Below are 27,196 nucleotides of genomic sequence, written 5' to 3' on the forward strand. Positions count from 1 at the left end.
AGGAGCTGTTAATGGTCATTGGGGAAACTCGGGGGAGTTTTAGGAGCACTTAGGATCAGCCCTGGGCAGCCGAGGCACGCGGGGATGGACGCCTTGCCACGTGGCTCAGACGGACACGCGGGGCGTGCGAGGTGCAGGCTGCTCACCAGCAGCCCTACACCAGAAGTAATGCAGGCAGCAGCCTCGCCGCAACCACGCAGCGAAGCTCGGAGGGTGGCTGCTCCCTCGAGTGTGAGGAAACATCCATTCTTCTGTCAGGAAGAAGGAGAGACAGGAACCTTGAACTTGAGGAGGAAGGACCGGGTTCCTGTTGTTCAGCTGGGGTAATTAATATCACGCACATCGAGAGGGGCCAAAGGGGAACACGTGCTGCCTACGGAGACCCAGCGCGGGGCCTGCGCCGCTGGCTGCTGCTGGTGGGACAGGCTTGGGGATGGTGCACTGCCCACAGCAGAGGGAGAAGTCCTGCTGGGTTTCAGTGTTAATCTATAAAACCCCGACAGCCTCCTGCCGGGACGTGCCTGCTGCAGCCCGCAGCTGCCTCCAACAGCAGCGCCGCCGGGGAGCTGGTCCTGAGCCCTGGCGAGGTGCTGGTGGTGCAGCCGTGGTCACAGAGGGGTGAGCACGGCCTAACTATTTCAGCTCTCAAAGCACCTCAGGTTTTTGGATGAAAAAATACTGTAGATGAAGACTTCCAGCCTCTCTCGTGTGGAGATACAAAACTGCTTATTCATCTACTAATTCCAGTGGGAATTTAAAACTCAGTGTTGTTGGAGTTGGGATGCAGAGACCAGTAACACCTCTGTCTTCTCAGCTCCAGTTCTGCCGTGAGGACTGGGAGGCCCCGGTCCAGCAGACCCAGCAGCTGAAGGTCATTGCCACAGCCTGAGTCGAGGTGTGAGCCCTGCGAGGCTCTCATAAGCCACCAAGCACTGGTCCAGCGCAGACAACGACACTATCCTCATATCCTCCACTGCCTGGGGTCTGGGCACACCGTGAGATCGATGTGCTCCAGCACAGCCTCAGAGTGCCGGTGGGTGTTGGCGAGGTTCTCTTCTCATGATATGACAGGGATGAAGCTGAGACCTCTGCCTTTTTTTTTTTTTTTTTGGTGGTATCTTATCATCCAAGAGCTCATTAACCAAGAATTCCTCATGCTGTTTATTTTCCATTTGTCCATATGCTCCCCACAAACCCAGCCTCATCTCTGTTTTAAGTTTATACTTAGAAGCAGTAATTGGAAGGGCTGAACAAAGGCACGAAGGAAGGCAACACAAGCACTAACAAACTTACCAGATGTTTTGGATTCCTGCATTTCCCCGAGAAGCAGGATCCTTAATGTTTTGATCATGTCATCACAGCACAAAACCATTGCAGCCTGGAATACGACTGGCTCCTCTTCCCCGACTATTGGCCACAGAGGCAGTAACTCATGTCACCGCGAGCCACCCAAATCCACGAGCGAAAGCAAAAACCTGGGACGTGCCTGTGCGGCACCGGTGCCTGCAGTGGGCCCTTCCCAAAGGGCCGAGCACCCCGGGCAGGTCCACACCAGGGATCAGCACCCGAGGGTGGCAACATCACCGTCAGCAGCACAGGGAGCCGGCTCTGCCGCACTGCTGGGCAGTCTGATGGGTATCCCTTCTTTTGGTTCAAGAGTGCTCGTTTCCTTTACGTTTTATGTCAATTCAAAATCGATTTAAACTTAACCAAAGTAAAACGCTATGAATCTGAAACACGGGGAGATGCCAGTTACATTAATATGGTGCATATTTGCTTGTAGATAAGGCCTTATTTTTCAACACAGCTCTTGAAAAACACTTGTGACAACACCACGGCACTCTACAGAATGGAAAGAAGGAAAAGAAGTGGGAATAGCAGCAATTGTGTGCGCTGCAAGCAGCTGTCGAGGCCGCTGGCATGGGGGAGATGGCACTCGCGTTACAGTCAGCAGCCCTCCCTCCCTTTGGTGTGTAACGGTGAGAACAGGCCGTAAGATCACCGAGAGGAACAACTGCCACCACAGCAAACAGAAGTGACTCCTGCCTGCTCGCTGGTCTTAATTTCTAATCCGGTATAGCAATTTTCTGCTGGGCCAGATTAGAAATGTCTTTCCCACTGCCGAGGCCGTGGCCTGCAGCCGCCCAGCAGCCCACCCTCAGGCAGCCGCGGTGCCTGGGACGCAGCGACGCCGGTCCCCAGGCGCCCCCAGCTCTACCCGTGTGATGCACCAGGCTGGGGGACGTGAAAAGAGAGACAGAGAAAGCCCTCCTGCCTCCGTCCTGTGGGGTGCTCCAAAGAGCACCAGAGCCCTGCAAACAACAGCCCTGCAGGCTCACAGAGATCGGCTGAGTACATGAAATTAATTAGGGGAAGAACACTAAAAGCAGACTAAATACTGGAAATCATGAACTAAAGTACAGCTCACATCATGATCGGAAGGGGAACTTCCCAATTTGATTGCAGAAAGCAATTTACTTCAATTAGCGGGGACATAAACAGAGTGCTTGCTTAATAGAAGCATTGCCTCTCCAAAAAGCAAGCTCCTAATTGCGTCTCTCCTCTCGGCATTTGCAGAATTTTCAGAGGCAAGTTTTGTGGTGGAAAGGCCCCGCTGGCCGTGCCCTCCACAGAGTGGCACCATTACTTTCACGTTGAGCTGCCTCAGCTGGTCCCCAAAATGCTGGGACGAGGAGGAGAGCGCCGCGGGGACGGGCGGAGCTGTCCCCTGCCCTCCTGCCTCCGCCACTGCTCCAAACATGTTCAGGGGCATCCGCAGCAGCTTCAGGACGTGTTTTGGGTTTGCTTTTCATCTGGGAGTTTTAAACCATCGTCTTGTCAAAGCCAAGCTCTGTGTTATCCCTTGCGTTACTGGCTGCACCTGCAGACTTGAACCAATCTTTAGGTTTTGGGGCAGTGGCGGTTCCCATCTCCTTTGCAACGCCAGGGTTACAAACAAAGCAGTAACACGAGCACATCCTTGCCCAAACGCGCAGCACACCCCATGGCACTGCCCCACCTGGGGGTCCCCGAGCAGGGCTTGGCACAGGGGGTGGCTGGGGGGCTCTCCCAGCCTGGTGGCATGCATGAGACCCCTCCATGCCGAGGCTGGGGCACAGCGCAGCACCTCACCACCAGGCCTGCTCCATAGTGCAATGCGTGTGCGTGCAAGAGCTGACAGGGAGAGGAGTGGTGACAGAGAGCCCCAGAGGATTAAAACAACACAACCCATAGGCAAAAGTCACTTGAGGCACCCAGTGGGGCCAGGCAGAGCCACCAGCAGGGAGGGACAGCCTGGTCTGCACCCAGCCGCATCCCGGCCCCGCAGCGCACAGCCGAGCATCCCGGGGCAGGAGGATGCTGTGCTGGCCCCCGGCCGCCCTACACATCTGCAACCCCTTTCCTTTCTTCTGCTGTTCTATTCCCCCTCCCAGAGCACTTTAAAGGTCCAGATGAGGCCATAATTAGGAGAGCAGTTAAAGTGGCGACCTGGCAGGGCAGTGACCTCCGGCCGTGGGTAGGAAGCAGCAGCCGTGGGTGGGCTGGGGCTCAGCCCCTTGCCGCGCGCAGCGCCCCAAAACCAACGCCCGTGTGCAAGCACTCTTCCTCCAACCCCATCACAGCCCCAGCTGTTTTGTCCGTGCAAAGGAAACGTGAATTTAGGTGAAACGCCTGTGCTGCACAGCGCTGAGCGCCCGCCTGCCCCGTCCCCTGCGCTGCACCGACACCGCTTGCTGTGGCACGAGGTGCCCAGTCCTGGCTCCGTCCCCTGTGCCCCCAACACCACTCGTGGGCATCACACCGTCCTGCTGCCCACACGGGGCTGGGGCGCTGCGCTGCTCCTTGCTCCGCGCTCCGGCACGTCCCGGCATATGTTTTTAAGTAGTGCTGTTTGTGGTCGCTCCGCTCTCTTATCACTGCCGCGACCTTTGCTTGTTGCAGATTAGTGGCTGGAGCCAGTTGGATTTGTTTGATTTCTGTTGATGGTTATTAGGCAGAGGAAGTGCCAGAAGGGATTTTGACCTCGAGTTTAAACCTATTCCAATTAGAGCCACTGAGCCTTTAATTACTGCGCTCCAGCCACTTCGGTTAAAGAAACAACAAAAACAAACACAAAATCTGGTTAAAGATGGGCTTTCTTCTCATCGGCCCTCGGATCAGCCGCCTGCTCTGCCCATCAGCTGTGAGCGGCTGCCCATGGCCAGCACAGGGCTGGCAGCCCCCAGCCCCGTTCCCGTTCCCATTCCCTTTCCCCCATGCTCCTGCCCACCCTGCGTGGCTGCAGCAGAGGAGGGGCACATGCCCGGCATGCGAGGCTGGGGCATGGCGAGCGGCACACACTGAGAGGCCAAGAATGCTTCGGAAATGCTGGTTTCTTACTCAGTATTGAGCAATTTGGTTAAAACCCCAAAAAATCAGTCCAGAGCTCGTTCCGCTTGGCTCTCGGACACGAGCAGCGTTTTGCTGGCCCCATGACCACAGCACCCTTTGGCTCCCGGCACAGCCCCTTCTGATGCTCCGCACAGAGGTTCCTGCCTTTTGCAGTCTTTGATTTCTTATATCCACTGCTATTAGTTTGGGTTAACATATTTTAAGCTCAGCAAAATGGGGGTCATGCCTGTGTAAGTAAGTCCTACCGTTTAAAAATAGTTTCTAGGCTACATCCCACAATCGATTCTTTTGTTAAACAATGACTAAGCCCTGAGCTCCAACACTTCCCCTCCCTGACCCACTTTTGTTTATTACCCAGAAATTTCAGAAAAGCAGCAAATCGGAAATCGTCCTCGTGAGTGTCCCTGCAGCCCAGGCACACACACGGGGCTGGCATGAAGCGAGAGCCCCGTGCCGGGGCAGTGCCACTGTCACCCGACGTCTCAGGAAACCTCTGGATGTGTTTCCTACATCCCAGTGCTCCTGTACGTGCTGGGATGCCCTAAAGCTGCTTGACCCAACCACCTGCAGCCCAAGGCCAAGACCCAGCAGGTGCTGAAAGAAGAGAAAATTCTGAACTCACCTACTGATTTCTCTTGGGTTTCGATACACTTATCAGAGTTGTGAAGGAAAAGCGAGCCCAGGATGTTAATTAACGTTTCTTCGTCAGAGCGCACAGACCAGAGGACACCCAACGCTCGTACAGGACCAGCGATCTCGGTCGCAGGAGCCAGAGCTGCTGCGCTTCTCCTGCTCTGAGGAGCCCGTCGCTCTACAGCAAACCCACCTGCCTTGATGAACTGCAGAAATAAACGTGCCCAGCACATACGCTGAGTATGACTTCTATTGATTTGAATTTAAAAATATTAAAAAAAAAAAAAAAAAAAGCTCTTTGTTTACACACAAGAAATCATCCAAAAAATGACATTTATTATTTTACACAGAAACCAGCTAAGAACTACTTGCAGGAGAGAGAACCAGAGAAACTCCTCGTTGTTCCAGGCCACGGTAACTCTCAGCTTAGTGTTTTCGCAGCAATACACGTGAGGAGATTGATTCCTAGTACAGTTGTTTTGACAAAGGAGCTACCTCAAAGGAAAATTGATATGCTATCACTAATCCAGTGTTGAGAAACAAATGCTGAATTGATGTGGCCTTGCTGGCTGGGGCAGGGAGCGGGCCCGGTGGTAGCAGGAGCAGCCAGGTGGGCCCTGCCGGCAGCAGCCCTGCGAGAGGTGTGGGTGCGACGGGCAGTGAGCATCCCATAACAGCCCTGGGAATGTATGCATTCAGTGAGGTTTTCGAAATGCTCGTTAATCCAACTGCTGCCAGTTTGGGTTCATTGTATGCGTTTTTTGCAAGACGCGTGTTTCTCTTTCCTCCCAGTTAAACCTATGCCATGTTTTAAATGTGACGCAATGAAAACAGCGGTGGGTACTGGGAAAACTTCCTTCGGCCTGTAAGAGAGGGAAGCAAGTCCCAGACGCCCCAGAAATGACCTGAAACCCCAGAGGGCAAGACAGCACCGTGCCTCGGGCCCTTCAGGGTGCTTCTGACCGCCCTCAGCTCCGGCCGATTCCCCCGGGCACCACAGGCATCTGCCACGAGGAGCGTGCGCAGCCCCGGGCGCGGGCTGGGGCAGTGCAGCCCGTGACTCATTTCCACTGAAGAAGCCACGAAAAATTAGTCAGTCATGGGCTTTGTGTGGCCGCAACACAAAACAATAAATCCATTGCAGCCTTTTTCTTGTGAGAAAGGACTTCTGCAGTAAGGCCAGAAAAAAGCTTATAGAAACCATTACAAAACCCAGCGATATTTATCAACTTCTTGGAAACAAAAGTGTGTATCAGTCAGAGCAAGAGCGGAGGAAAAACAAGTCTCTAAGTAAGTGGGAGGTCTCCCCTGTAGAGGTTTTATTCCTCGGCCTAATCCCCTCTTTCCCATGGATGCCACGGACAATTAGCGCCCATCTTTTCACTGCAGGCCGGGCTCCCACCGGCACGGCGGAAGAGGCGGACAATGGGCAGATTTCACACGTTTCCTCCGCGGCGGCCCCGCGCTCCCGTGGCAGATTCGATTTCCTCCAGCACGCGGTGTTCCCCCTGCATCTGAACCTTCCCCCCTCGCCTCGCTTTTCCTTCTTGCATGGGAACTAGAAGTACGATCCCAAGACGTGCTTCCGAAAGTGCCTGGAAGAGCAATCTTAGAGCAACTTTCAAATGACTGGAAAAAAAAATCAATTGCAGAAACGATTCCGGTATTTGGGCAAAAAGAGTGATCTGCCTCGCACCCACGGTGTAAAACCTCCAAGGCCCCGTGGAGGCCCGGTGCCGCAGGCAGGAGGCCCACGGCAGCTCCGCCGCCCCCAGGCTTCACCCATAGCACCGGGCCCTTCTGCAGGGGGGCTCTGCTCGTTTCTGCCTCCACAAACACTTGGCAGCAGTTCCGTGTTAAAAACCGCCGCGGGATCACTCCTGAAGGATCCCGCCTCCTGGGATCACACACTGGAAGGGCTCTGAGCAGGCGTCAGGTACCAGGGGCCGTGCATGCGGCACGCGGCTTCTGCAGGCTGCAGCGCTGATCCCAGCAGCAGCTGGAAGGGGCAGCTGCCATCAAAAGGGTGTAAAGAGCAGGACGAAAGTCACAAAATGCCCTAAAACACAAACCTCAGTTCCATTTCCTGCCCAAGCACCAAGGCCCCAGACATCGCTCTAAGGTGCTCTAACATCTGCTAACGAATCATTACTTATAAACCAAACTCTAACTAGCGATGTTAGAAAAGTTCCAGGAGTTTTCATCGATTAGTAAAATGAACCATACCTACACAAACGAGGGGGAAGTCGTGGTGCAAATGTAACCATTATAGGAATAGTACCGGCTCTTTGCTAGTGAAAGCTCAGCTGCAAGCATCCCCCATCCCGAGCACTGAGCCAGCCCTGCTGCCTCCCCTTCCCAGGGAGGAAAATATTTGCTGGTTTCACAGGGAAAAGGCAAAATCTGTTTCTGGGAGATGAAATGAGAATCCTGTCTGAACCTGCTCAGAGGTTTACGATGCTGGAAAGAGAAAACAACCTGGCTGACAGGAGGCAGGCAGGCAGGCCAAAGGTATTCGGTCACCAGAGATCACCATGGCCCCACCACTTCTGCGGTGTAAAGTGGCTGAGCTGTCAGAGACCCAAAGTAATTATTTGAGCTTGGAGCCTGTGTTAACCCGCGCTGAATACAAGCATGGGTTTCTTCAAACCCCGTCACCCACCCCCTTTCAGCAGGGCATCCCTCCCTGCCCGTGCTCCTTGAGAAGGATGGCCAGAGCCGCTGCCTGCAGACAACCAGCTGAGCCCTAGGTGTCTGCAGCTCCAGGCCACCAAACGGGGAGGAACAGGCATGCCAAATATTCTGGTTCTCTGAATATACAAGACCAAATAAGGCCCAAATGCCAAGAGAGTAAACACAAGGCCGATCTACCAAGTTTGGGCAAATATGATTCAGAGTTCCCTAATGCTCCAGATTTTGCCTTGCAGGATAAACTTAATAATTCTGTGTACGCTTATTCTTGTTTAAAAAGGAAGTCGCCGTGTAACCCCCATCTGTCTCTGTCCGCCCGACTGCTTGTTTATCGAGACTGTACATTTGTGAAGTTCGGCCGTGAATCAAAACTATGAATAAACCATTTCACGAAGCAGATAGCTTATGTATGCGAGACCGAGAAAAACCCAACACGCCCCCAAAAATTTATGGAATTGCTGTTTCCTCAACTGCCAGAGAAACAGGGTGAAATTGAAAACTGTCTCAGGATTTGAAGACCTGGCTACAAAAAGGAAGGAGGATACCTTGAGGTGGAGAAAGCAGTCCGATTGTGTCACACCTTCTGTGCAGAAGTGATGAAATTCCTGCAGAAAATCTGCATTTGTAATCATTAACCAGATGCAATAAAGCATAGAAACTAAATTAAACACTGATCTACAGCAAAAATTGCTACGTAAGTGACATTTATTAATGTTCTGCTATATTTACAGTTTTAACATAGTAAAACTCCAAAGTGAATTACCACTTGGCGGAAAGCACAAAAGTGGACATTAAATCTACATTTATAATGCATCGTAGTCTCCGCTAACACAAATTATAAAAGCAAGAATTACAGGTATGTTAGGAATTGTCTCAAAAGTCCCAAGCCAAAGAAAAAAAAGGCCCTTTGTTTTGCAAGATAATTTTTATACAAAGTTGCAATGTGACCTTTTATCTTTACACTACCAAGGTGTACTGTGAAAATCTCTATATAGTCCAAAAAGTAGGTAGTATGAAAGAAAAGTATACTACAACATTGAGAATATAGACTATTAAAAAATTAATACTTGTGCCACCTTCAAAATAATACTCTCTCCCAATTACACCTTGAGAATCTGTACTGTACAGACCAATTTTTCCTTTCAGACATAGCACAGGTGGTGGAGAACTAAGCAGCAGCAAGGTATGTAACCATAGCAATGCCTTCACTTACACTTTTGAGCTCATCCCTTCGGGGCAGTCAGCATTATGCACACCGTACACTAACGACCAGAGTCCAAACCTGCTCCCAGGATGCAGAACGAAATAAAGCAAGCCTGTCCCCTGCTGGCTGCAGGGCATAGCTCATGCTACCCAAATTACTACAGAGACTACATCAGGCTTTATTAGCACGTCACAGACTCGATTGCAAGAGCTTTTGCAAACATTAGCCACTAATGATTTAATGATTACAGAATTCTGCATTAATTATTAAAATTTTACACCTAGAAACAAATAGAAAGAAATGCTTCTCCTTTTTTCAACAGTACTTTTATTTATTTATTTTAAAGCAGGTGATTATTTTTTCTTCTGTTTCAGAGTCTTGATTCACTTCCTGCAGGTGTCCTATTACTTCTTGAGGGAGAATTCACTAACGCAGGACGACATTTGCCAGAAAACATCTGTTGGAGAAGGATATTGAATATTGAAACTATAGTTAGATTGCTATTTTGGATAACAGAAGGATGTAGTTCACAAAGAGTGCAGGATGTCTAAAGGCTTATGAAGTATCTCAGTACACAATGACATGACTCTAATGAAATGTGCAGTTTTTGTATATATGTTACACTTCTAAAGAGTTAAAATTCCTGAAGAGTTAAAAACAGACACTGAAACAGGCAACGCTCTTAGAAACTCCGGCATAAAAACACACCCGTTCATGAAGTTACACTGCATTTGCACTAGGAGAAGAGAACAAAATTGTACTACGTCTTATTTGCTGCATCCACACACGATGATTATGACTTCTGTATCTTTATATCAACCGTTTCAGTATGAGAGGCACCAGCTCTCACAAATTGCCTGTTCCAGTCATGCTGGGTAGAACCATTCAGACCTGAGATCCAACGTAAAACACCTGCACTCGGCACACAGCTGGTGGTTTCTGCTGAGACACTGTCAAGAATGATGTCCGTTACTCGTACACACACACTGAACAGTAAACACCAGGCTTCCAATTAGATTCGTTTTCACCAGTTATTATTTTTTTATTTGCACAAATTATTCCTCTCCTCTTTCCCTTCTTATATTCTAAAAATTAGCCCCTCTAAAATGATAATGATCATTTAGAGTCCTCTTCATTATGTCCTGCAGCAGAAATCTAATCTTAAGAACAATAATATAGTGAAAATCCAAGTCTTCTGTGGTTTCCCTTCTCAGAATTCAGATTAAAGATTTATTTCCAATGAAAATGTCAAAGTTGTAGATTTTAGAAGTGACTCTGGACATTTATCTCAAGGTATCTAAGAGAGCGCTTTTTGAAAGCTCCCAAGTGTCCAAAAAATAAACAAATAAAAAAAGATTAAAAAAAAATACTACACCTCCATCCTTACAAGCAAGGAGTTAAGCAAGGTCTCTAGAATTACAATTTCAAATTCCAAATACAGGAAAGGCCTGTGCAACAAGAAACCACACAGTTCCTATAATAAATGAAAAATTAAGTTTCAGTAAAGAAGCAAAATAGAAAAAAATTGTTCAGTGAGAACAAACTACAGACGACACAGTGAGAGCATTCAAGCATCAGCTATGTGACTATACACCTGAGGGAAGTAATCCTTCTGGTGACTCAGCAGGAATTTCAGAGGATATTACAAATCCTGGAGGAGGTCAACAGAAAAGTCCACCATAAACCAGTAACGGTATTAAATGGAATAGAAACACTTAAATAAAGTGACTGAAGAACTAGTTTTACATGCTATCACCACTGGACGACCCGAGCTGGAAAACATTGCACAATTCTCATTTGTGTAGCATGTTCCCATTGCAGAACAGAAATGAAGCAGAATCTTAAGCAACTCGCAGTTTCTAATAAAAGGAAAATGCACTTGGAAAATTAAGCTTTGGTTTTAAATTCTGAACAATTTAATGACCTCAATTTTAAGCCGGGGTTTGTTTGGTTTCTTTATACCACTGTCCCAGCTGCAACTGCTTGAACCCTGTCTTGGGGAAATCTAGTGTTATTATGAATTTTCTAAAGGGAGCATCATGTTGCACTCGCCATCTGGGAAGCAAACTATTACAGGATTTCCTTCCCCTCGGGGAGGGACAGTTAATGCAAGGCCATTATCTGCTGTAAGCAGGAAATTATGCTAGAAGGATCCAACTACTTAAATCTCCTCCCTTAAAGTCCCATTAGGAAGGTAGCAATGTTAAGGATCAGCCTTAAAGAAAAAGACTTCTAGGCATTAAGGCTTTTGCAAAACGTTCAGGTAGAACAGTATGTTCAAGTATGCAGGAGAGGTTTGCAATGAGAAATGGCGTGCAAGAGTTGAGTTTCTTCAGGAACTTGGCAATAAACTCAAAGAGCACACTAAATTCAGACAAATTGTTCTTTCTGGGACATAAGCCAGACACACTGGCACAGTCTTCCAAATAGATTTTGTGACCTTTATTCATGTTTAGGACATACCACATGTTTCAGGCATATTATTTATTCTGAAAGACACACCTGTCAAATACAGTGCAACACCAAGGGGCAGAGCTTTTGTTTGTACAATTCAATTCATGGAATCTAACGAATTTAAAATTCTTCAAAGGGAAAACTCAGGAAGAAATGTCAACTATTCCTCTACTCCCCACCAAGTCAGTCTGGACTTTGCCCATCTGTAGAAACAGGAGCTGTGTATGGGATACCAAGAAACAATTGTTTTCTGCTGTCTTGTGTTCTAAAAATATTGACGCAAAGAAAAGTCTAGTCACAAAATAAAATTTAAAACAAATCAGAACAAATTCATGAAAGCAGAAAGCTTACCTCTAGTAAATAAAGAGAACTCTGGTTCTGGGGAGAGTGGAAAAAGTATCTGGCATCTTCCTAACCTTTGCATAATTAATAAATCCTCTGAGAAACAGCAGAAAACCTAGATGAGAGAAACACATTTGTCTGGTTAAGGCAGATTTTGCTTCTGCAATTAGAGAAGGAGCAGTTCAACTCACTGTTACTAGCACAGAGGGACCTAAGTTGCTGCAATGTGTAAATGCCGATTAAATACAAGAACTTTTCTTGTATCAATGACACCTGATCTTTCAATTTCATCCAATCTCAAAAACAAACTTTCCTTAGCCAATCACAAAACTTTCGACTCCAAATGAGACCTAGCTGCTTCCAAAGCAGGGGGAAAAAAAAAAGACAGTCCACAAGACTACAACTCACTCTTCCATTTAAAATACAAGAACAGACAACATCAGTAACTTTGAAGACAAGTATTATTCTCTTCTTTTTCCCTTCTGGATGATAAATGCGACACTGATACCAAGCATGATGACAGAAGGCCATTGCATATGTGTATCTTCAAAACACAGAATGTGCTCAGGAAGAGTTTGAGGGTTACACTTCAGTTTTATATCTACATGTACGTATTTTAGCTGCCAGTAAAGCTGTGCTTACAAAAGCCATTACTGCACTTTACAGAGTTCTAAGCATACATTTCCTCTTTCTCCCAGAACAAAACACTTACCTAGTACAAGGAACACCCACCAAAGCCAATACTGACCATCAAAGTAACCGGGAAAATAGGTGGAGAACTGAAAAAAAAAAAAGATACAAGTTAAAGCACAGACTGAACCCAAATCTATTCTCAAGCCCTCTGCACACAAGAGAGTTTATAGCACCCTGCATCTTATTAACTACACAGACTGGAGGGAATGAACTACCTCCATGAACTTTTTTCTACACCTCTGACCAACTGTAACCAAGGGGAATGGAACAGATCCAGTACTCAGCCATGAACTCTTCCAACCAGTGGAGCAGAAATACATGAGTGAATAAGTATTCCGATTCACCCCCACGTCTTTGATGCTGATAAACCATGTTCGTAGTTTCTGAACGGGGAGAGACCAGGTTTGCAGCAGTGCATCACGTAATTACACTGTTAGGTTGGACAGCATAGCTAAGAAAAGTACAGTCAAAAAGAAATCCCATACCTGTGGAACCCTTTGACAGTATTTTCTATTGGGAGAATTGCTGCCTGTTGAACGAAAGGCACCAACACTAGTAGAGCACTTACGTTCACTACGCCAATGGTAAATCCAATAATTTTGCTTTCTTTCTATTCTAACTTAAAAATCTAACAAATGGCAAGCTTGATACTAAAGTTTAAATCAAATCTGCAGTTAAAGTCACTGGTCTTTGTCATACCTCTTAATCCAGCAAATAGTTTTTAACACCACTGTTACAGGATGTCCCCCAAAATCTTAAGTTTCTACAGAAAAAAATTAAGATATACTGTATTTACAAATCCAGTTCCTAGCCTAAAAATACTAGGTATGAAGTGACCATGCTAACACCAATGCTGTCTATTTCTACTTAGGCACGGCTGAGGCTTTTTTCCTTGAAATTAAAAATTTCAGCTGGGGACAGCCAGGGATATCTGCATGCCATTTTCAAAGCCACCATCTTTCCATGGCTCTGAATAAATCTTTTCTTATAGAAATATTTTCTCACAATCCCTCCAAAAGAGTATTTTGACTATTTTTTCTCATTTCTTACAGCATCAGCACATGTATATCTTTTATCTTTATTTTTTCTCCCCAGAAAGGTTTCACTTTCTCCCCGCCTCCAAGTTTTAAAAATATTACACCAGCCTTTCTTGCTTCTGTAGGCAGAGGTCTATGCCCAGCAGGACCCCTTCTTTGGATCTGGACTCCTAAAATACAAACCAGTGCTGATCAGTCACATCCTGCCTTTCCCTGTGTGATCCGGTGGAGGGGAGCAGAGAGGATCTTTTAGCAACCTGGATATGCACCCTGTTACTATGGGAAATAAATTAAAATAGAAAAGCACATTTCTGATCGCCTGCTGCTTGTCTCACACGCGCAACTCACCAGAGGGCACCAGCGAGCTTCTCTCATGCATGTGACTACGTGGTCACTGAGTCTTCCTCCAGCAAAAAAACAAAACAAACCTCACGCTGCCTAATTTTCAAGTCCCTATTTCCCTCTTCTCACCGGTCATGCTCACACCAAACCCACATTTTAGAGAATATCGATTTTTCAAAGCAGCACCTAAAGATCATCATCCTGGAGAGGAACATCGCTATGCTGACTGCAGGGCTTGCTTCATCTGGATAAATGTTTTATGAAGATCAGATCATTGTTACTGCTCAACACACAACCACATTTTGATCCAAAACGGTGGCTCTGCCAAAGAGAGACATCCTTGGGTGTGCAATCTTTATTCTCCTTTATTACAACAACAATCCCAGCATGTAACTGCATAAACAGGACAGAACGACAAAAAAGCTCTGTCCTCATCGAGTGAGGGGCTCAAAATCCATTTCAGCATAAAAAGTTAAATTTACTACAAATACATTCAGTATAAGTGACAAAAATGAGTTGGGGGAAAAAAAGTGGAAAAAAAAAAAAAAAAAAGGAGTACCAGTACATGTTGCTGCACTACACAACTTACCCTGACAATAAGGATCCACTTGATAAGAGACAGACCAAACCCAGAAATGGCCCCGTATCTTCCTGCAGCTGAAGTAGTCAGACAGAAAGACAGGAAAAATCCAATCCAGTTGAAGAGGAATGCCACTGAGAAAGCAAGAGAAAAGCAGACGATCAAGCCCTCTTTATATTCCAAGGGAAAAAAAAAAATCAAACCCTTAAAATTGGCACGCACAGGTTTTTCGTAGTGCTACATAAACCTAAGTGTGAAAATAACTATTTTGGGTTCTGAAACAGTCTGGGAAAAAAAAAATAAAGTTTCACCATGTACTTACTGAAGAAAGTTAGCATGAAAATGCCATCATTTCCTATCCTCAGCTGGTCAGTGTCGTCAAAGTCATCCCGTGTCACAAAGTCATCCTCCTGCAAATCAAAAGGAGAAAAGAATGGGTGGATTTAAGTCAGTTCAATCCACACAGCAACTCCTCATCTGCATCTGCTTCTTCAAGATAGCAAACTGCACAGCCCTCAAAAAGCAACGTACATCGGAGGGATACAACACGCTTAGTTTACGTTTAAGGAAAGCCCCCTTGGGGGAATATATGACTAAATATCAAAAGGCTACAAAGGCAAGCAGGAAAAAATCCCAAGGATAGGATGCAGGCATGATATATTAGGTCATTGGCATTATTTTCATTTATTTATTTATTTGAAGACAGTCAAGACTGTGAGTGTTGTTATTCTCACTATAAAGAATGCCCCTGCTCAAACAGAAAAATTAAACTTTTCATCTCAGCAAGGATTTGGCTTCTACAAAGAAGGAGTTAAAGAAGGAGTTGTGGAAATTTAATGCTATCAGGGGTGGGGCAACAGACTGAACATGAGGCAGTGTTGAAAAAAAAAGATATTTAAAAACTAAAAAAAAATATTGCAATAGAGGGAATAGTTTTATCATCTTTGTATCAACTAGACTGACCCCTGGGAAAGTCATCTAAGTAAGCAGCAGGAGTATCAAGAGTAGCTACATTAAACAGCTGAAAAATTAATCCTAAATCTTAAAACAAAACAAAGCAAAAAAAAACCTCACTGACACAGCGCACAGAGCTATAGTATACTGCCTCTGTCAGCCTGCCAAACTAATCTGGATAGCAAATAGTGGCATTACTGAGATGTCTGACATCATCATAGCTGCCTAGAGGAAAATTTAAAAAAGAGCACCACCAACAAAAAACACTCACACCTCAGAACTCTTGGGAGTGCATAATATCACTGCCCTTAAAAGCTAAATAAGAAAAGTCGGGACACTTGATAAGCAGGACTTGAAACAGAAATTCTACGCAAGAAATGTGAAGGACATACAGCCAGCCAAGTGTACTCACTCTTCCAGGAACCAAGGGAATTGTGGCCTCAGCCTTGGTTCTCTCTGCCTCGTCATAACTAGGCAGTGTTGTGGCCACGTTGTAAGATGGAGGCTTAGGAAATCCTGACTCATCCTTGTAGTCAAAATAAGCTGCAATGAGAAAGTTATACAGAAGGTAACCTGTCTGTTCCTTAATAACACCATGCCGGGAATGAGAAATATTTCAGAAGACTTCAAAAGACCCCAATACCCGATATTGTTAAGGCCTCCTCCTGTCTCCTACCCATCATTCTAGCCTCTTGTTATCCCAGAACAAGAAGCAAAAAACAAGAGAGCACTTTCTCTAATACAAAGTAATATGCAGAGCACTGTTTAGCATGGCTAAATGTTTAGCCTGGCTCTACTTATTTTTAAAACAGTAACACATGCTGTGCCTTTCCTTCAATAAAACAAAAGGAGTCACATTTTTGAATCCCAAATGGTTGGAGTTAGTCAAAGAAGAATCACTCCAAGCCTCAGGCCACTAGTGACCAGTTTTTCCAGAAAAGGATTCCAAATTGTTTTCTGATGGAGGGGGAAGGGATTGGAAAAAATCAAACAGCACTTCTGACCCACAGCCTCAGACACCCTAAGGAATGGGCACTAACGGGGACATCGTTACAGCTACGTGCCGAGGCAGGATGCCCAACAGCTCGCTCGAGAAGCACCATATTCCAACTTCTGTCCAAAGCCAGCTGGCTGTTTGAGAGACTGACAGCACGTTGCATTTGATTCACAAATCTTTAGAAGTTGACTGTGGAAGCTCTGGAGAAAAAATGGTAAGGTTTACCTACGCCAAAACACTCTGACACACAACCAGCACACAAAAAAGCTGTTTTGTTCAAAGCTAGTAGTGAGTTATATGACAGCACGGTGAATCAGAAGTGTAACCCTTATGACCAAGTCCTTAGTTATTGAAAACTGCAGAAATCATGAATTCTTTAATCCCTTTTAAGCAGCGAGTCATTTTTGGAAGGAGCACAGTATCATTCAAATGCCAAATGAGAGGAGAACCACAAATGCTCACAGCACTTTGATTTTTAACTGTCTTCAATCTACTAAGAACGCTGCGAAATGTAACTTGAACTCCACTTGATGGAAGACTTCAGATGACCGCAGCCAAAATGCATCTCCCAAACCACAAGTAACAACAGTGTCTCTGGATCAATTCTGATCCCTCGCTGCCTCCTCAGTAAGGATGCTGCAATGCCGATTACAATTACAAGAACAACTACAAGAACAATTAAGGAGGTAAGGAAGAACACCAGAGCAAACCTAGGTATTTCCTTTCGCACGTTTACCTGTGTTCTCCGCAGAAATGCTGCTGTAGGGCGGAGGGGCGTCATTTACCACCGGTGCAGTCTCGCCTGGCTCCTCTTCATTCTGCAGCTGAAGAGACCACACACAAGAGAAGTTAACTGCGTGTCCCCAGACGTGTGGAAGCATCCCTCTAGTTTTAATGGCACAAGCAGCCTCTTCTGGAACAAGCCTGTTCCATGGCACAGGGCATTTGAGCAGCTGCTGGCTTCACTCCAAAGCGCTCCCGCTTGAGATTATCAGCACGGCCTCTCAGCCTTAATGTGCTTTCAAGTCGCGTCCTCGCACACCTGGGCTATGCTGCTGGACAACACAGCACAGCACACACCGTCCTGGTATTTCTCCATCTCCCTGGCACTTCCCAAGATCCCTCGGCTCCCCCAGCTTAGGAGTTGCAATCGCATCTGTCCTGGTTGAGGACACAGCAGGAGATACCCAACAGAAGTCTCCACTGCTGCCCGGGGCTTTGCTAAGGAAGGTTTTTGTGGTTTTTTTAGCGGATATATAATGGCACTTGGAAGTTTGATTCTTGCTGCCATTTCCCCTCACCCTTTCACACTGTATGAGTGAAGGGAAGACAGTTTATTTTGTGCACTGTGCTTCCCACAGGCTCTGTATAAATAGCCATGCAGCTTACCAACCGTACAGCGTCACTCGCATGAGGAAGGTATGCAAGCCCGGGCTTTGATCGCAGACGCTGACAACAGCAAACCAGATGGGTTCAAAGCAGAATGCACAAGTCAGCTGCCACCTAATTTTTTTTTGTTCTTTCCATTTCTCATCATCTCATCGACAAAGAAATTACGCAGAAAGACAACTCATTTCAAACAAGCACGCTGGGACTGAACCGCCTGCCTGCACGGAGAGATGCTACCTCTTCTGCAGCCACCCTCAGCAACAGCAACCCTGCGACTTCTGTCTTAACATCTTCCTCCGCTCCTCCTCCTGCATACTAATGCTAACGTACTTGCAGCCATCTGGGACATTTGCTTTCTTTTCTTTGGAGAGACGCTTTTGGCTTCTTCTTAAGTTGGCATTCAAGTCCTTCCCGAGCCTTTAGAGCTCAGGAGGGCTGGAGGTTCTTATTTTGCTTGCACGGCGTATCAGGGGAAAAAAATCAGCTCAGACTTGTAAATGAAGGTCTTGTTTTATACATCACTGTACAGTATCTTGTGTTTTTTTTTTCCTTTTGATACCTAAGATCAAAGGATCGCACTACATCCACATCCGCAGCGAAAGTCAAAGCCCAAACTTTTTCAGATGTGCAATTCGTGGGACTGCTGCACCCTAACAACTGCAGGCCCGAACTGGGAGGCACCCTCGCCTTACAAGCCGGCAGGGAGGAGCGTGCACTGCTTGGCTTTCCCTGCCGCTAACAGGACAACTGCGCGCCTCCACGGGCTGCAGGGCCGCGTGCCCGCACGAACGAGCGGCTGCAAGGCAGAGAGAGGTTCACCGCCCCGCGGCCAGGCACCGTGGCCCCGCTCGCCCTTCGCCTCCTGCGGGGGAGGCTGCCACCCGCCCCACGTTACTGCTGTGTCACTGCTCCCTACGCCAAGGAAGTCGGGAAGGTTTCAAACACACCTGCTGCCGAAGGAGTTTAACCCGGTAACGTTTAAATGACTTGGGTTAGCAAGTGATGACACGGGCAGTTCTGCCCGCAGACCCAGGGATCAGCCCAGAAGGGAAAAGGGCAGGCTAAGGAACAACCCCGCAGAAGGCCGAGAGGTCCAAGCAGTTGATTCAGTCTCCCCCAGCTCTGCGGTCTAGGAATTTTCAGGAAATGCTCCACCATGCCCACTCTTAGTCTGCCCATGAAAATTCAATACTTCTGAGCACGTTTTCCTGCCGCCTACCCAGGAGGCAGCCCGTTAACGAAGGAGGGAGGCTCTGGCGCGCTACGGACACTGCCCGCTGGACGCCCTGCGCTCCCTGCCCTCCTCACCGGGGTGGCAGAAATCACACCCTGAGGCTCACGAGCAGGAGAGGAAGAAAACACGTCCGACCTAAGGTACAACCCCAGGGAAGGGGAAAGGAAAGCGCTAGCTGTGAGAGCACTGCAGGAGAGGAAACAAAAGAGGACACAGACACCTGGTACAGTATCCATTCTTACATTTAGGATCCTTACTATATTCTTCTTGCAATTGCATCATGTAGGAGAAAGCAAGACGAACCTCCTGCTAGCTCCAAACCACAACAATTCACGTAAGGACACAAAAAATGTAGTTACTTTTTAAAACTGAGCCGGAGGCTCCGTGAGGTACGCAGTTATGGAAAGCAGATTTTCCTTTTAATGGTCGAGGTACACGACTGCCTTCCAGCCCTTTTAATGATTCCAGGCATCTAAAATTCAGCTAAGTGCTTATTAGCAAAACAGCACGGGTTCATGTGACAGGAAGAATGAATCATCAGGTCTCACATGCCCAGCACTGCTACGGCAGCGCTAGCCTTCCATTTCGCATCCCAGCGGGGCAGGCACCTGGCGCACGCGCTCAGGAAGCTGCACGGCTGGGTGTGCAGGCCACGGCCCCTCCGGGCTGCTGCTGCAAGGCCTCAGAGCCCGGGGAATCTGATTAAGGCAGGCTTCGACTGAGGCTGGCAGGCATTCTTTCTCTGATTCACCGACAGATTTTAGCTTTTAAAGCACGCCTCTTGTACTTGCTGCATCAAAAATGGGCAGGATTTACAGCATCGTGTACAGTTATCCAAACAAGACTCTGGCTGAGATTGTTTTTTCACCTGATTACTAAAACGACAGAAAGGTGCCTGACAGAACAGGGTAGCACCCAGGGACGTGCATTTTCCAGCAGACAGAAGCCATCAGGAAGCTGGCTGTGAGCAGACACTGCCTCTCTGCGTCACCTCCCCCAGCCGCGGCTCTATCACGTGTCAACGCACGCAGCATCCACGTCCAAAACTCATACGACCTTTTGAAATATTTCCACCCAAACTTTTAACAAACGTCTTTCCAACAAATACACTTGTTCCTTCTTGGAAATTTTCTGAACTTAGCCCACGGGCTGCTGGCACAGCTTTGCAGGGTTTTTTTAAGCTTCCCCTCGCCCCGAGTCCTCAGGCTACACGCAGGAGTTCTTCACAGTAACTCGGAAGCATCGCAAGCCTTGTCCTAGCAGTGCCTCGTCAGTAAGGGACCTGCTCGGCAGCGCACCGTCAACGTTTTCTGCATTTCGGTTCCTGTTTCATGTGCTGGCACACGAGGCAGAGCTGCTCAGAAATCCCACTGAGGACTCGTCGACCGAAGACGGCCCCGACCAGATCTCATCCCGTTGTTACCATGGTTTCTGCGAGGCTTCAAAGGCAGCTATGTAGGTTAGTAACAGAGAAAGGATCAATAGTTTTTAAAACGGTGGCAGGATTGATTTTTTTCTCAGAACAACGGAATCATAACCTTTGCAAACCAATACACACAATGGTAATAAAAAAAAGACGTCATCACCAAATTAGCAAGTGAACAGCCTGCTCCCAGCAGGGCTCCTTTTCGCTCCCAACACCCCGCACTCTTCTCCTTTTGTATTTCTGGCCTTTTGGAGACAAAGGAAGTTTCTGCCCCGTCCAGAAGAGAGAACAGTTCTTCCCGTTGCCTTACGCTTCACCTAAAGCTTGCACTGATTTGAACTCCCGGCGTTGCCCAGCGCCGTTTCAGGCTCCTCTAACTTACTAATCAGCAGGGGTAACGATCAGTAGCAGACACCGCAGCCCACGTGCACCAACCCTCGGCAGCCTTCTCCTTGATGAGCAAATAACTGTTTTCTCCCCGAAGCTCTTTCAGTTCATTTAACTGCATCGCCGTGACAGCACCCAGCCGCCCGGCTGCTCCTCGCCAACCCCTGGGGAGCAGGCTGGAAGGAAGGCCCTTCCTCCTCCTCGGCCCTTCCTCCTCCTCCTCGGCCCTTCCTCCTCCTCCTCGGCCCTTCCTCCTCCCGTGTCCGAGGTTTCGTACAGAAGAAGGAGGTTTCCACCTCTGAGAGCGGTAATGAAATTTCACACACTTAACGAAGCAGAAGGCCTCGCTGTAACGTTTAGGATCACGCGTACGTTTTTCAGGACACTCATACAACACAGGAAGAATGAATGCTGGATATTTCATGCGCTTCAAAATAGTTTTAAAAAATTATTATCATATGAAGAACGTTAAGCACCTTCAATTTAAAAAATCCTCTTGTTCCATCTACCAAATTTGGGTATTTCACAGGAAGAGGCAGAAACAAAACAAATGGACGTATTTTAATAATGTTTTTTTTCTTCTTACATCCAACGACAAACAATCTGAATTCACACACACAGAGGTACTTTAGGAACTTGCTTTCAGCACGGCCACTTTCAGAAGGCGCTGCCAACCCCCCGGAAGGAGGTGGCACGTCTCCTGTGAGTCCCTGGGCAACCTGAAGGCCCACGGGACTGCTGCCACATCTGCCTCCCCGATGAGCCCCGTGGAATTTCAGCGACGAGGGAACAGTCACCAAAGCGGCCCGGCTGAGAGTCCAACACAATCCTGACACCTGAAATAACATTTAAAACTCAGAAGTTTGCCTGCAAGGCTACCTTCTGCTTTTAGATGAGCTACGTGGTGGTACTGGGCTACTAATGTCTCCCAAGCCCTTTGAGCTTTACAGAGCGAACGTATTTTAATTCTGCAATTACCTTTTTACACCGAGCCGCTGAAACCTTCCAAGCGGACCCGGCAGGTCCCGCTGCGTGCAGACGCAGGCGTTCTAGGCCAAGCAGCGTGCACTTACTGAGACGTCAGCACCTGGGCCGAGCTCTGTGCCGCACAGGGCAGCGCAGCTCACGCAAGGCACTGGCACTCGCCGGCCGTGGCGGAGCAGGGGAGCGGCGGCGCGAGAGGCTCTGCCACCTTTTGGTAAGCCTCCGCTGCCTCTCTGTCAAGGGGCACCTCCAGCTCTGCCCATCTGCACGCACAAAAGAAAACAAAACAACCAACCCTTGAAATTTCCTTACCGTTCTTACCGGCTACTCGCGAGTATCCTTGGGAAGCGCATCTTTGGCAAACGCCAAACGCCTCACCAAGGAAGTGACGGTCACTGATACACTAATGCTAACCGCTGGCATTAAGAGAGGGGGCCCGCTCTCATCTCTTAGTTTTGATCTGCACGCCCTCCTCAACCGAACAATCAAATACAAGCTTGAGGTAAGCACAGGGTGGCAACTGCCATCTCCCTTCCTACTTCACGTCAGTCTCCCCAGGCAGCAAGCAAGCACCGCGGCCCTCCACGGATTTAGAACGTACGCACGTATCTTCAGCAACACCTTTCTTTTTACAGTTTCGCTGAAAGAAAACCAAACAAATGGAAAAATCTTTCTTCCTTACGTTTTCCATAGCCACCTCACATTACAAAATGATTCACAACCCGTTTTAGCCTTCAACAAGTGGAACCGGAAAAAAATACCGTGTAAAAAAGGAATGTGTCTTTATTATTTAACACACCCACCACATCCTAGGTGGGTTTGCATTACTCATATACATCACATACATTCCCAAATGCCTCAAGTAAAAAGCAGTTAACACAGAGTGTTCATAAACCTAATAAAAGCCTAAGTACTTCTTCCAGAACGGAGGCTCCTTTCGATCCTAAAACCAAAGTACAGTTTTGCTGCTGAACTCACCGCCAAGGGGATAAGCTCAGGAGGCTTTAAGCCAGCTAATCCTGAACACACCTCTGAACAACCTTCCCCAAGGCGAGCCCAAACTACAACAGCCCCAGCCCTTCTGGGGACACAGCACTGCCCGGAGTGACCGCAGCACCGCCTGCCACCGCCTTCCTTCCTCCCGAGCACCTCCCGTCCCCAGCCCCGGGCAGCAGAGCCCTGCGCTGCCGGAGGAGCCGACACCCGCGGGCACCCTGCCCAGCCGCACGGCGCCAGCCCGCGCTGCCCGGCACAAGGGGGCCGAGGGCCCTTCTCCGGGGTTTTGTCTTACCTTTGTCCTGCGCTTCCTCAGCGCGTTACATCAGTGCCACACCGCTCAAAGGCACAAACACAGGCTGTTTCTTATTAGGTTACCTAAGGCCTGAATAGAGCACGAGGGCTAGAGACTTTGGAAAAATGGCTTTGGAAAATAAACCACGTGCCGTAAGCACCCCCTTAACGCTGCACGTGTCAGTGGACAGCCACAGGTGACGAGTTCGCACTGCAGGAGGTGCTGGGGGATGCACAGCCCCCCCGCCTGCACGGGTCTGCAGGGCCGAGGAGCAGGGTAGAGGAAGAAATGCGGGCTTGGAGCTCAATTACTCATTTCTATTGTCCTCAGATTATCCTATCGCTTTTATTTTTTTTTTTGAAAGCACACACAGGGAATTCTGAACATATTTAGTACGTTCAGTGCCCACGACCCCTCAGAGCTGCTCCCAGGCACACACGTCGATACACAACTAGCACCCACGGGGCAGATGTCAAACGGCTCTGCCACACGCCGACAGCGCATCACATTCAGCCGTGGAGGAATTGCCTAATTGTGTGCCAAACACCACTAGCGCACTACATCTCTCCCAAAAATAAAAGTTCTCCAGATTTCAAACATTCAGTCCTCCTCCACTGCCTCATAACCCAGTAACTTAAAGATTAAATGAGCTCGTTCTGAATTTCTACATACTGCCTACATCTGCTGGATCCTGTATTTAGCCTCATGGCTATCAATTCGTTACAAGCCTTTCTTCATTGGCACAAATGACATTTATTAGCTGTACATCTGTACACACAATAAGCTTCAATGTATGAAAAAACTGACACATCCAGTGTTGGGAGAGATTCTTCCCCACTCTCATCTCCTCTTCACGTAAATACCAACTCTACACCCTTAGTTTCACAGCACACAGGGATTTCTGGAGCAACACACACACGAGGAGCCAGTAACACACTTTACAGCAATATGGATTCCCTGTTCTGGAACAGGGCAAGGGGAGAAAAGCAACTTCTAAATAGCTACACAGAAATAAATACATTTGTACGTCGGTTTCTCATTCCGCACTCAGTTACACCCGTCTTCTCCTAGGAGCTTGTCTTTAGCAGCACAAATCCTCGGGGGCACAGACTGCCTTTCTAATCTCTGCTGTACCACGCAGAGTTATGCTCTACAGCAATAACAGTGCCTGTTATGTGTTTGCCTGATGTGTGAGCAGGAGCTGGCGAAAGGACAGCTTTTCACATTTCTCTTTAAGGAAATCAGCAGTGTTCTTATCGGTCAGGTCCGGAGAGCCACTAAAGAAGAAGGCAACAGAGTCCTTCAGCATTTTTGTCACCTATCTCCACAGGCTCAGGATGACAGGACACGAAGCTAGATCCCTTTGTAAGAGACGTTTATGAAGAGGTTTGTCGGGGTCAGCACCAATTGCAGGACTCTGGGGGGTGATTTGTAAGACCCGGTTATTTGTACCTAACGTGGCTGAGAACAACAAGATTTGTCTTTGTAAGTAAAGACAGCCATGCTTTGGGGCGGGGGCACACAAGTTAACATATCTTTTACATATCTAACACGTAAAAGCAGTGACGTCCAGTCACGGGGATGAGATTAATGCTCTGTCGCAAGGGGAAGTCGCACCGGGTGATCTCAGGAGCGAGCCCAGCAGCTATCACGACACCAACAGAAAGTCGCGATCCAGCGACATCTCCTAACAACACCCGTGGAACAGAGGGCAGCTGTTTACAGTTTGGAGGAGTTTCTCTCCCTTGCTTTAAGTAACGAGGCCTCTGCTTCTGCTACCGAGGTGCGGCACACGACGGGGCTCCCAGCCCGCTCCCCCCCTGCAGGCCGGTGCTCCTGACAGAGCGTTCCCCTCCCTCGGGAGCCGGGGCAAGGAAAAACAAACCCGAATCTACCTACCGGGGAGCTCTTTAAGCCCGGTTTCTGGCCTAGCGGGCTTTCAGCCCGAGCCAGGGAGCACCGCACGTAGAAGACGAAATAAAACTGACGCCGATTCCCAGGCGGTGCGGATCGAGCCGGCTCTGGGCAGGGACCGCGGGCAGCTGGCCGGCCTCAAACCGACACCCGGGGGCCGTCCTGCGGCACGGGGGGCGCACGAGGGGCCGGCACCCAAGGTCACCGCCGGGGGCTCCGCGCCGCTCCCCGGGGCCGGGCAGGGCCCGAGCCCGGCGCTGCCCGGGGCAGGCTCCGCCCGCACCCGCCGCCCGCGGCGCCGCCACCGGAGGCCGCAAGCCCGCCCCAGCCGGGCCCGGCGCTCCCCGGAGCGGCGCCGCCGAGGCCCCGAGCCCGCAGCCCGGCCCAGGCCGCCGCGGCGCCCCCGTTCCCCGCCGCCGCCGCCCCCTCACCTGCTGGTAGCGGCCGCTGCCGGGCTCGGCGGCCGCCATGGCGCTGGGCGGGCTCGGAGCGGGGGGAGCTCGGCGCGGCCCGGCCGCCTCCCGACGGGCGCTGCTGAGGCGGAGGCGGCGGCAGCCGGGGCGCTGCGGGCTGCGGCTCCGCTCCCGCCCCCCCGACACGCCCGGCCCGGCCCGGCCCTGCCCGCCCCGCGGCGCTCCGCCCGCGGCCGGCCGGGGGAGGCTGCTGCAAGGAGGCGAACGAGGCCTGGGCGAGAAGGAGAGAGGCCTGGGAAGGGCCTGGGGGAGATGGGTGCTGCCTCGGGACCCCGCCGGGAGCAGGGAGCTGCAGACCCGGTGCTGTCCCTGCTCACAGTCACCGAGCTGCTGAGGGGACCCACGCGGGTCACCCTGTCCGAGCCCTGGCTCCACGCAGAACCACCCCAAAATGAGCCCCGCTGGCTGAGGGCCTTGACCGAACGCTTCTGGAGCTCGGACAGGCTCGGTGCCCTGACAGCTGCCCTGGGGAGCCTGTCCCGGGCCCGACACCCTCCTGGTTAACCTGCCCTTAGTCGTGCCAGGTCCCAACGCGACGCCTCCCGCGTGCCGTGGCTCCGAGCACGGTGCCCGCACGGGCAGCCAAGAGGCACGCGACGTGCTGCACTGCAGCCGAAGCAAACACGAAACGTCGGCCAACTCCTCAGGAGGTGCCGTGAGATCCTTAATATCCACATCAAGCAGATGGTGCCGCAGATTCAAAGTCTCCTTCCAGAAGAAGCGCTCACAGGAAAACACACAAAGTTTGTTTATTCAGAAATTTTTGCATTGAATTTTACGTTGGCTGAGAGATTTTCCAGCCTGTATAACCCTTGTTCATTGTTTGTGCGGTTCATCTATAGGTGGATTTGTACAAAACTGCCCGCGTCAACCCCTAGGGCTGATAAGACTTAAATATATCTGCTTTAGAATGAGGAGGGCTGAATCAGCCCTGCTGGGATTCCAAGCTGCCGATTCAGAGTTGAAAGAATTTAAATCTGAGGACATGCTCCTGAACTGCATGCTCAGTCATACATACACGCTTTACAGCTCAGTATTCGGTACCACGATCAGGCTGGATTTTTGTTCTGTATTGTGTCTTTGCAGGAGCAGGTAGTTCACCAAAATTTTGATGAGATGAATGAACATCACGCTTCTCGCACTAAGGGAGAGGCAGCTATCATAATGGATTTTAGCCAGGAATAACCTCCAAAAGTGGCTCCTGAGAAATGCTGGGGACACAAAGAGAACGCAGGTTTCTTGCAACACAAATACCTTTGAGGAAGTCGAGAGCTGAAGGCACTGTCATACTGTTGGCTTCACGCTTCCACAGGATTCACAATTTGCACTGAGTCTCTTTTGCAGTAAGCAGCTGTCCTGATGACATGCGCGGATTTACTTGCCGTCGAGGTGGGATTATATCCCTAAGTATAGCTACAGCCGCACTGGTAATTAGCTGTACACTGATTGACTTGGACATCTGGGAGACTAAAATCAGACACAACCTGTGCATATCCTCAGAAAAGATGCTGGACAGTATCCTGAAGAGATGGTGAAATAGTTGGTGCCACGGTCATTAGCTGGAGGCATATCACCACCTAATTAGGCCATCTAGACTGATCAGGACTAACGTAGGAGGGATAAGGGCAATTTCTTCCAGCTGCTTTCTGTGTTTTTATTCTATTTTCTTTGGTAGAGAAGCTGTGTAGAAAGATAATGCTGTGGTTACAGTGCATGACTGGTTCTGCTTTCATTTCCCACATGGTTTTAGGCAAATCACTTCAAGCCTCTGCGTTTTTT

At 48.9% G+C, this 27,196-nt stretch overlaps 1 protein-coding gene across 2 annotated transcripts; it reads right to left on the minus strand.

Moving 5' to 3' along the window:
* Positions 1-9,231: 9,231 nt before the first annotated feature.
* Positions 9,232-25,533, minus strand: NDFIP1 (Nedd4 family interacting protein 1). 2 transcript variants are annotated; one of them, XM_040573166.1, is made up of 8 exons: positions 25,376-25,533; positions 17,056-17,143; positions 15,735-15,865; positions 14,691-14,778; positions 14,378-14,502; positions 12,429-12,495; positions 11,726-11,831; positions 9,232-9,377 (listed from the first exon to the last, which is right to left on the minus strand). In XM_040573166.1, exons 1-7 carry the CDS (start codon positions 25,412-25,414, stop codon positions 11,728-11,730), a joined length of 642 nt encoding a protein of 213 aa, XP_040429100.1. In that variant the 5' UTR covers positions 25,415-25,533; the 3' UTR covers positions 9,232-9,377; positions 11,726-11,727. The 2 variants fall into 2 exon arrangements, with proteins under 2 accessions (XP_040429100.1, XP_040429101.1); XM_040573167.1 differs by having other exon boundaries at positions 9,232-9,870; positions 25,376-25,530.
* Positions 25,534-27,196: the final 1,663 nt, after the last annotated feature.

This window comes from Cygnus olor, chromosome 14 (genome assembly GCF_009769625.2).
Source record: "Cygnus olor isolate bCygOlo1 chromosome 14, bCygOlo1.pri.v2, whole genome shotgun sequence".
NCBI classification, from domain to species: domain Eukaryota; kingdom Metazoa; phylum Chordata; class Aves; order Anseriformes; family Anatidae; genus Cygnus; species Cygnus olor.